The sequence below is a fragment of the Crotalus tigris genome, unplaced genomic scaffold, assembly GCF_016545835.1.
Source record: "Crotalus tigris isolate CLP2741 ecotype Arizona unplaced genomic scaffold, ASM1654583v1 scf7180000020588.15403103151:6194809, whole genome shotgun sequence".
Lineage (NCBI taxonomy): Eukaryota > Metazoa > Chordata > Lepidosauria > Squamata > Viperidae > Crotalus > Crotalus tigris.
The window spans coordinates 5,156,840-5,166,531 of record NW_024098092.1 but is presented as its reverse complement, the minus strand read 5'-3'; the positions used below and the strand labels follow the sequence as shown (position 1 = coordinate 5,166,531).

The 9,692-nt window shown below is 44.3% G+C and overlaps 1 protein-coding gene and 1 long non-coding RNA gene across 6 annotated transcripts in view; one reads left to right on the top strand and one right to left on the bottom strand.

Annotated features, from left to right (window-relative positions):
* Window positions 1-36: 36 nt before the first annotated feature.
* ATP10D (ATPase phospholipid transporting 10D (putative)) overlaps window positions 37-9,692 on the bottom strand; it is a 33,441-nt gene continuing 23,785 nt past the window's right edge. For 3 of the 5 annotated variants that reach the window (XM_039367543.1, XM_039367541.1, XM_039367542.1), the window contains exons 17-23: window positions 2,776-2,852; window positions 2,397-2,522; window positions 1,865-2,065; window positions 1,541-1,621; window positions 1,098-1,202; window positions 650-837; window positions 37-222 (exon numbers count right to left, since the gene is read on the bottom strand). In XM_039367543.1, the coding sequence (XP_039223477.1) occupies window positions 96-222; window positions 650-837; window positions 1,098-1,202; window positions 1,541-1,621; window positions 1,865-2,065; window positions 2,397-2,522; window positions 2,776-2,852 (905 nt within the window). In that variant the 3' untranslated portion in view covers window positions 37-95. Of the gene's footprint in view, window positions 223-649; window positions 838-1,097; window positions 1,203-1,540; window positions 1,622-1,864; window positions 2,066-2,396; window positions 2,523-2,775; window positions 2,853-6,023; window positions 6,195-9,692 lie in introns of those variants that run through there. The other 2 variants (XM_039367545.1, XM_039367546.1) reach the window with 2 other exon arrangements.
* LOC120319134 lies at window positions 4,034-8,827 on the top strand. The gene is made up of 4 exons (XR_005559687.1): window positions 4,034-4,539; window positions 6,077-7,106; window positions 7,302-8,115; window positions 8,305-8,827. It is a non-coding gene; the product is annotated as an uncharacterized LOC120319134 (long non-coding RNA).

Genomic DNA, 9,692 nt, shown 5'->3' with positions numbered 1-9,692 from the left:
GAGTTCTGGTTATAGATCAGTAAAAATAAAACGTTATCGGAGAAAGATAAATTTTAATACACTCCCATCTGGGCTCCATAAGTAACGCTTCGTTTTCATGTAGACTTGTGTGTGTGTGTTTGTTGTCCACTCTTCTGTTGTGCGTGGCTTTGATGTTCACGAATCCGGGCTTGTAATAATGGACTTGGAAACGCGGTGGTTTCGATTACTCTGAACAGGAACCTAAAATGGAAGGAGATATTCAAGCGAGCGGGAAGGGATGGGGTTAAATACACAGCTAGTCCTCTAGTTACGATCACACAAGTGAGCCCAAAATTGATGCAGCTAAGCGAAACTTTTGTTAAGTGAGTTTTGCCCCATTTTATGACTTTTCTTGCCATGGTGGTTAAGGGAACTCATCACTAAATCAGTGCAAAAATTCCGTGTTTTCACCCCTGCCTGGGAGGAACTTTAAAAGTAACTTTCAAAGTATTAGGGTTTCCTGCCTGAGCAGGGGGTTGGACTGGATGACCTCCAAGATCCCTTCCAACTTTTTGTTAAATTATTATTATTATTATTATTTCTTGCTCATCATGCTGGATGAAAGCTAGTGTGGGGAAAAGCAAGACGGATGGGTGGCAGATTTAGGTAGATTAAATCCATAAAGTACCTTGGAAGCAAAGCCAGAATAACTGCGATCATGAAGTCAAGATAAAACGTCGGATTCATTAATTGCCTCTGAATAATCCAATAGGGATTTGCTGGTGGGTTGCAGAGGACACAGAAAGCTCCCAGCAGCCCAAGAATTAAGAAATATAGGAAGATGCTACCCCCCAAAACAGAGAAATGGATAACAGTCTGAAACAAATAAAAAAAAAAACGGAAGTACAGATTTCATTTCGATCAGATCTGCTTCCATTTCTAGAAGGATTCAGGCAGCCTTGAGGATTTAACGTTAACATTCAAGGATTTTCACATTTTAGCCGTCAGATTAGTATTAGTAGCCAAAGGTGAATACATTTGGGTTTATTATTATGTACAAATGCAATTGATGAGGGGCGAAAGGCACAAAATGATTCTGTGAACTGAATGTTAGAATGAACGTGTAATATACTTACCACATTTTTACTTTCAATCAGAAGATGTAGTAGTATTATAAATAACATGGTAGTATTCATACGATTTCCAAAAGAATAGATATCTACATCAGAATCTTGGAATGTCTGCAAAGGAACCATTATATAACCATAAAAATCTCTCTCTCTCTCTCTCTCTCTTCTGCATCTCTCTATATCTGTCTATCTCTCTATTTCCCTATATCTCTCTATATCTATATATTATATAAAAATTACATACCGCTAACTATGGTAATAACATAAAGAAATATTAAACTATTTGGTATCTTGATATAGAAATTCCTGTTGATTGCTAAAGATGATTATGGGTAGTGATGTAAAGTTTGATACCAATAAACATGTACAATGAGTATGCGCTATTTTTAAAAAAACAAAATTTAAAGTATCAGAGATCAGGAGCAAGTAGCCAATTTGGCGATACGTACAAAGTAGCAGATAAAAAAGCAAACCAGACTTTGGTAAAAGGCATCCACCAAGTTCATTGCAAAGGCTACGCCCACATATGGCTGAAAAGGAAATAAAGAAAAGAGGGTGGTCAGTTTTGCTCATTTGAATTATCAATTTTCCGCTAACTTTGCTTGTCTCTAAACCTGCCTCCATCCATCGGTTAGAAACCTATCAAAGAACATTCTTCAGCTCCACCTTTTTGGAAATTTAAAAAGAAACGAGTGATAAAATGGTGGTTCAAGTGGCAAGGAACTAAGAATCAGTTGAGCCAAGCCAAAATAAAATAAAATAAAATAAAATACCTCATCTTTCTGACTGGCTTTGTAAAGCTCCGGATGGTTCAGGAGAGTTTCTGCAGAGACATCTTTATCTAAAACCCCATATATGACGGGTGGTACCGATGTGAAGAGGAGATTGAAGAAAATCAGACTCCAATAATCAATCGCGGGAGTTCCTGAAAACCCACAAAAGAACTGGTACCAGAACAGGAGATTGACGTATGCCTGCAAGGATTGGAAGAAGAAAAAAAGGACAATGCATTGTGGGAAGCATCAGGGAGATACTGGGAAGAAGTTTAATGGACTTCAGAGGGCGCTACAGAAATACAGCATTTGTCTTCTATAATTATGGTTCTCGGCTGCTTGACTTCCTTCAAAGCTCTGGAATCAGCACTGAGGGTGAAAGTGTGATCGATGTTTGTTCATCTTTGGAGCTTAATCAACCTTAATGCTAGTGCAAAAACAACATCTGACAGCTGAACTTATTAACCCGGTTCCCTTTTCAATGCATTCTTCCCGCCTCTGAAATCCAGGATACAGTTGGTAGCTAACATACCACGTTCTTGTAAAAGAAGTAGAGGATCATGTTAGCCAGTCGGGTGTAACACCAGTGGCCATGAACAAATAGCAACTTCCTGAGATGCTGGAATTGAGAAATTGCGAAGTCGCTGGCTAACACAGCCTGCAAACACATATAAGAGAAGTCACAGATTAATCAAATGAATTGTACTTACTGTTCTTGTCTAATAGTCCTGGTCTTGTGTGCAATATACTATTCTATTATATAACAGGCTTCATCAACCAGGCAGAAATGAACCGTTCGAGCAAGGTCACCCAAAAGCGTGCCTGGCCGAGGAATTCTGGGAGTTGAAGTCCACAAGTCATAAAAGGGCCAAGATTGAAGACCCCTGATATGGGGTCATGGGTCATCCTACCTGCATGCCTTCTTGCCCGGAAATTCCAATTCCAATGTCCGCCACCTGAATCATGCTGACATCATTGGCCCCGTCACCTTTGAAGCAGAAAGCACAAGAGCCTTGAAATCAACAGCCACTTTTGTACCCACTGGAAAATAGACTGAGCCCCCTCTTCTTTGGGGCAGCCCCTCAAATATTAAACATTATCCTAGAATAGAATAGAGCTGGAAGGGACCCTGGAGGTCTTCTAGTCCAGCCCCCTGCTCAAGCAGGAGAACCTATACCGTCTCAGACAAGTGACTGTCTAGCCTCTTCTTAAAAATCTCCAGTGATGGAGTGCCCATGATTTCTGGAGGCAACTTCTGTTCCACTGGGTTAATTGTCCTCACTGTCAGGAAGTTTCTCCTTAATTCCAGGTTGTTTCTCTCCTTAATCAGTTTCCAACCATTGTTTCTCATCCTTCCCTCTGGTGCTCTGGTGAACAACCTGACCCCTTCTGCTTTGTGGCAGCCCCTCACCCCTATTCTTTTCATTAAACTAGAGGCCTTACCCTATCTAGAGGGTGCACCATGGTGGAAAATGTTGAGAGGGGTCTCATTGAAAGTTATTAAAATCCTTATGATGGGGATATAAATGTATCGGAGCTCTTTTGAAAACATTTAACTGTGGGTAGGGAAGAGTTCCAATAATAGAAAAAGGAAGAAATAGTTTCAAATTTGAGTCAATTTTCTTCCACTGGGCAAGAAACTAAGTATCAGAAATTCTATTATAACATTTTAGTAGAGTCCCTAGAAAGCAAAGCAAAGCAAAGCAAAACAAACCAGTCCTGTTTGTTTTTCTTAAAGAAAAAAAAAGATGGAAAAAAAATAACAAATTCAAAATAAAACCAAGGGCTGCCTGGCAAGATTGTGACAGGGTGAAGATGCAAACAAAAAACAAAAAAAGAGCTTTGAATGTTAGGTGGAGGGGAGGACCCACCAACCACAAGGGCAATCTGTTGCAAGAGAGGCAATCCTCATCACCCCCCCCCCCCAAGGCTGGCTAATGGGACCTGTAGTCCAAAGTATCTCCTATGCCAGGGGTCTTCAAACTTGGCCCTTTGATGACTGGTGGACTTCAACTCCCAGAATTCCTCAGCCAGGCACACATGCATATAACCATAATTTTATTTTTATTATTATTTTTTGTATGCATTACATTTTTAGATTTTTATTTATTTATTTATTTGTAAAAACAGCGAGCATTTTAAGCAAGGGGGGCGGGAATGCTCAACATGAGCAAAAAAAAAAAAAAAAAAAAGCTCTGTTGCAAGAAGGGATCATCCCAATCGCCTTCACCTGTGCAGCCCTGATGAGCCGCCTCGCGCCCCGCCGCCGTCTCCATGGCAACCGCTGCGCGAGCCTGGGAACCAGCCGAGCGATCGCACCTGTTTGAGCGCGCGCCTTTCCCGCGCAGCGCCCTCGGACCGCCTCGCGGGCTCCTTTCTGCACGCCCATCTCGCCCGCTGATTGGCTGCTCCGAAAACGCGTCCCTCGGATTGGCTGAGCCGTCTGTCCCTCTCTCCGAGAGGCGGGCACCTTTTAAAAGTCGGCGGGCTCCTCAGGCTGAGGGAAAAAAGCGAAGCGAGCGCGCTGCTAAGGCAGCGGACGCCGCTCTCGCGTCTCTGGGTCCCCGAAAGGGACGATGCTGCGGGGCGCCGGGGGGTTAAAATGCCTCTCCCCGGCGCTCCCGCGGCCCAAGCCCTCGAGCTCGAGGCCGGGCAGGGCCTTTTGAGCTTTTGAGGTAATTCTAGCGGAGACTTTTCTAGCTGAGGGGAGCCTGAGGGGAGCCTGAGGGGAGCGCCAGGTCTTGAGCGAACGACTAGCCCCTGCGGTAATTCTAAGCGCGGCGCGTGTTCTTTGGAATAAAACGCCGGGGGTGGCTGAGGCGATATCTCGACGGTGTTTTATTCACACGACGCCAATACCGCAGGTCCCCAAAGACGCTGGTCTCAAGTCTCGGCAAATTGCTGGGTCTTGAAGTAATTCTAGTCAAAGCTCAAGTTCTTAAAATGTTGGTGGAACCTCAGCCATGTCCGTTTAAAAAGGACCAAACCACCACAGGTGAATGAGGGTTGCAATTAGCTTTGGAGTAAATCTTAGCCAGGACCTTGCAGCAAGCTGAGGCCATTTTAGGCAGGTGTGGTTAAAAGGGCTAACCTGCCACAGGTGAACCAGCTTTAAAATTAGCCTCAAGGCAAAATGGCTTCAGTCCCTGGAGTTGCCCTTTCTGGAATAAAGTCAGCTCTTGGGACCTGAGGAAGTTTTAGTCAAGGCTCAAATCCTTAAAAGAAGCAAACCATGTAGTGGCTTCAAGTCACTAAAGGCAAAAGTTAACTAAAATTACTTCAGGTCCTGGAGTTGACCTTTCTTTCTTGAAATAAAGTCAGCTCTTGGGAGAATTTTAGCCAAGGCGCACATTTTAAAATATTGGGGGAATCTGAGATAATCTCAGCCATGTCCTTTAGAAGGACCAAACCACCATAGGCAAGTCAGAATTAAAAATAGTTTTAAAGGTAAAGATAAAATTACTCAGACCTTGCTCTCAGGAATAAAGTGATTTCTTGGGATCTGAGTTAACTTTAGTGGGCTCAAGTCCTTAAAAGAAGCAAAATATGTAGAGGACTAGCTACTTCAAGGAACTAAACAAAAAGGTTAACTAAAATTATTTCTGGTCAGGGAATTGGACTTATTTTCTTGAAATAAAGTCAATTCTGGAGGCCTGAGGGAATTTTAGCCAAGGCTCAAGTTCTTAGAGTAAAATATTGGTGGAACCTGAGATAATCTCAGCCTGGACAGCCATTTGTCTGAAATGGTATAGGGTTTCCTGCCTGAGCAGGGGGTTGGACTAGATGACCTCAAAGGTCCCTTCCAACTTTATTATTATGTCCTTTTAAAAGGGACCCAAACCACCACAGGGAATAAGAGTTAAAATTAGCTTGGGGTAAAATCTGAGTTAATCTTTGCCATGTCCTTGCAGGCTAAAAAGTACTTCAAGTAAGTAGAGGTGAAAGTTAACTAAAATTACTTCAGGCCCAGGACCCTGGCTTAACTCTCAGGAAATTGCTTCTGTACCTGGAGTCAACTCTTGGGACCTTAGGAAATTTTAGTCAAGGCTCAAGACCTTAAAAGAAGCAAAACATGTAAAAAAACGACTAGTTGCATGGTCTGAGGTCTTCTTTCACTTGTAGGATAAAACACAAAAATCCCCTTTGATTGATTGCTTTTCTAATCTCTGAACATTGGTCATTTAGTGATGTTGATTTTTTTTAATTTCAAAGGCATGAATCCATATAGACGAAGAAGAAGACATCAACAGTAAGAGAGATGGTTTAATTCACTCTCCAGTATATCATGAAAGTGTGGAAGCCTGGCAGTTAGTTTGCAACATGTTTATTCCTGCAAAAAAGTTTTACAAAGTATCAATGGTAGAAAGAGCAGTGGTAGAGCATTCCACATACCCACAAGCATAGCGATGGTGGTGATGCCCCCTAGTGGTGGAGGTCTCTCAGTCCCTGAGCTTCCACTCTGTGACACTCACACTGAATGAGCCGGGGAAGCAAACTGCTACCTGTCTCATTGAATCCCTGAGCAAACACTGTGGGGGACTCACACTGGAGGTCCTCTCTGGGGTCAGCCTAGGTGACCCTTTCAGTCCCTGAGCACGCACTGAGGGCGAATCAACACTGGTAGAGTGAACAGCGTCCACTCCTCCACTGCCTGAGGACCCCCTCAGTGAGACTCAAACTGGAAGGCGATCCTTTGGGATCGCCTCACACTTGAAATGAGGTGTCCTTGGTGCTGTCTGAGCTTGGTGGTTTTCTTGTAGACGTTTCATTACCAAACTAGGGAACATCATTAGTGCTAGTAGAAAGGAGTGTGGTTTGCTGTCAGGTTATGATCGAGTGGCTTCTTTCAGTGTTGTTGAAAATGGTCTTGGAGGTCCTCTGTTGCGCTATTTGTTGTTAGCTTCTTTGACCGTTCCTTGATTGCGGTATTGTTTTCTTGCCATGGTGATGGTTTTTAGAACCCAAAATAAAACCTCAACGGCCATTTTTAATATTAGTTGTGGCTGTTGATCTATAAAAGAGGTTAGGGTTTTCTAGCTTTGCAGACTGAGCGGAGGAAGAATTGCACCACTGCTGCCAAAAGTTCCTCGAAAGAGACAACGCTGGCTGGGCACGACTGAGGAAACAAGAAGAAAGAAACAAAAGCAAAAGAAGAAAAAGAAAGAAGAAAGAAGAAGAGAGCAAGAAAATGTCTCCAGCTCAAGCCCATCTTCGGCTGTGATGTGGCCTCCTACGCTATGAGGTAAGTTTAGCCGAGTCTTGTAGTCTTCAAAGTTTTGGGATATGGAGGGAGGTGACCACTACTTGATGGTCATTCCTAGGTAGGTACCACCTGCAAATGGGGTAATAGTAAGCAGTGTGTACTGTGCATTCTTAGGACTAAAACTCCAATGGCAGCTGAAGTAATGTTAGGGTTTTTTTTTTTTTTATCTCAAAGGCCTGTTCTCTGCACCACCTTAGAAGACAGAAGACTCAGTCGTCAGCCTGCAGCGTCGATGGAAGAAGGAGGAACGGAATGCAATAAGGATGGTTATTAGAACCAAAAAAACATCCTCAATGGCTCTTTTAATGCTAGGCATGGCTGTTGCTGGATTATAGATTTTATAGTTTTCTGCCTGGTATAAATTTAGCCATGGCAATGTTCTTAGAACCAGGAAGAAAACCTCATTGGCCCTTTTAAATGACCAGTGTGTGGCCAGTGCTTGGTAACAGATTTTAGAGCATTCTTGCCTGCTGTAAATTTACCCATGGCAAGGGTTATTAGAACCAAAAAAACATCCTCAATGGCCCTTTTTAATCCTAGGTGTGGCTGTTGATGGATTATAGATTTTATAGTTTTCTGCCTGGTATAAATTTAGCCATGGCAATGGTTCTTAGAACCAAAAATAAAACCTCATTGGCCGTTTTAAATGATCAGTGTGGCCAGTGCTTGGTAACATATTTTACAGCTTTCTGCTTGGCATAAACTTAAGCCATGGCGATGGTTCTTAGAACCAGAAAGAAAACCTCAATGGCCCTTTTTAATGATAGATGTGGCCGTTGATCTATAGAAGATTTTATAGTTTTTGAGTCTTTGAGACTGAGGGGAGGAACACTGGCACACTTGCTGCCAAATGTTCATCAAAAGAGACAAGACTTGCTGGGCACAGCATAAGAAGAAACAGCAAAAGAAGAAAGAAGAGAGCAAGAAAATGTCTCCAGCTCAAGCCGTGTTTAGCCTTCGGCTGTGATGTTGCTTTCTACACTATGAGGTAAGTTTAGCCGAGTCTTGTATTCTTCAAAGTTTTGGGATATGGAGGGAGGTGGATGGTCCCTTATGCCTAGATAAGTAAGTATAACACCTGTGACTGAGGTAATAGTACACACTATGTATTGTGCATTCTTAGGAGTAAAACTCCAATGGCAGCTGAAGTAATGTTAGGGTTTTTTTTATCTCAAAGGCCTGTTCTCTGCACCACCTTAGAAGACAGAAGACTCAGTCGTCAGCCTGCAGCGTTGATGGAAGAAGGAGGAATGGACCTTTAGATGATAGATTTTATACCATTCTTGCCTGCTGTAAATTTAGCCATGGCAATGGTTAATAGAACCAAAAAAAACCACCTCAATGGCCCTTTTTAATCCTATTCTTGGCTGTTGATGGATTATAGATTTTATAGTTTTCTGCCTGGCATAAATTTAGCCATGGCAATGGTTCTTAGAACCAGAAAGAAAACCTCATTGGCCCTTTTAAATGACCAGTGTGTGGCCAGTGCTTCATAACAGATTTTAGAGCATTCTTGCCTGCTGTAAATTTAGCCATGGCAAGGGTTATTAGAACAAAAAAAAAACATCCACAATGGCCCTTTTTAATCCTAGGCTTGGCTGTTGATAGATTGTAGAATGCTACTTCATTGTCAGTCATAACTGACTTTTAGAGGAATTGCTGAAACTATAAGAGACTTTTGGTTCTAAGAGATCTGGCTGCTTCTGACATTATTTCTCAGGGTGTGAAGGTGGGAGGGAAGCCATCCAAAAGGATTCCCACCATCCAGTTTGAGACTCAGCTGGACTCACAACTCAAACGAAAGAGGACGACCAAGGCCGGAGCCCTTTCTGCCTCTGCCAGGGGTGGGCTGGGGGGGCACACAGGCAAACAGCAAGGACAGCTTGGCTGCTGAAACACTGAGCATCTTGGGAGGGAAGCGAGGGCAAATGGCAAGGGCTGGGGGCTGATGCGACTGCCTGCGCCTTGGGAGGGAAGGGTGGGCAAATGGCAAGGGCTGGGGGGCTGATAGGACTGCTTGTGCCTTGGGAGGGAAGGGAGGGCAAATGGTAAGGGCTGGGGGGCTGATGGGACTACTTGCGCCTTGGGAGGGAAGGGAGGGCAAATGGAAAGGGCTGGGGGGCTGATGGGACTGCTTGCGCCTTGGGAGGGAAGGGAGGGCAAATGGAAAGGGCTGGGGGGCTGATGCGACTACTTGCGCCTTGGGAGGGAAGGGAGGGCAAATGGCAAGGGCTGGGGGGCTGATGGGACTGCTTGCGCCTTGGGAGGGAAGGGAGGGCAAATGGAAAGGGCTGGGGGACTGATGCGACTACTTGCGCCTTGGGAGGGAAGGGAGGGCAAATGGCAAGGGCTGGGGGGCTGATGGGACTGCTTGCGCCTTGGGAGGGAAGGGAGGGCAAATGGAAAGGGCTGGGGGGCTGATGCGACTGCTTGCGCCTTGGGAGGGAAGGGAGGGCAAATGGCAAGGGCTGGGGGGCTGATGGGACTGCTTGCGCCTTGGGAGGGAAGGGAGGGCAAATGGCAAGGGCTGGGTGGGCTGCTGGTATTGCTACCGTCGTAGCCCCC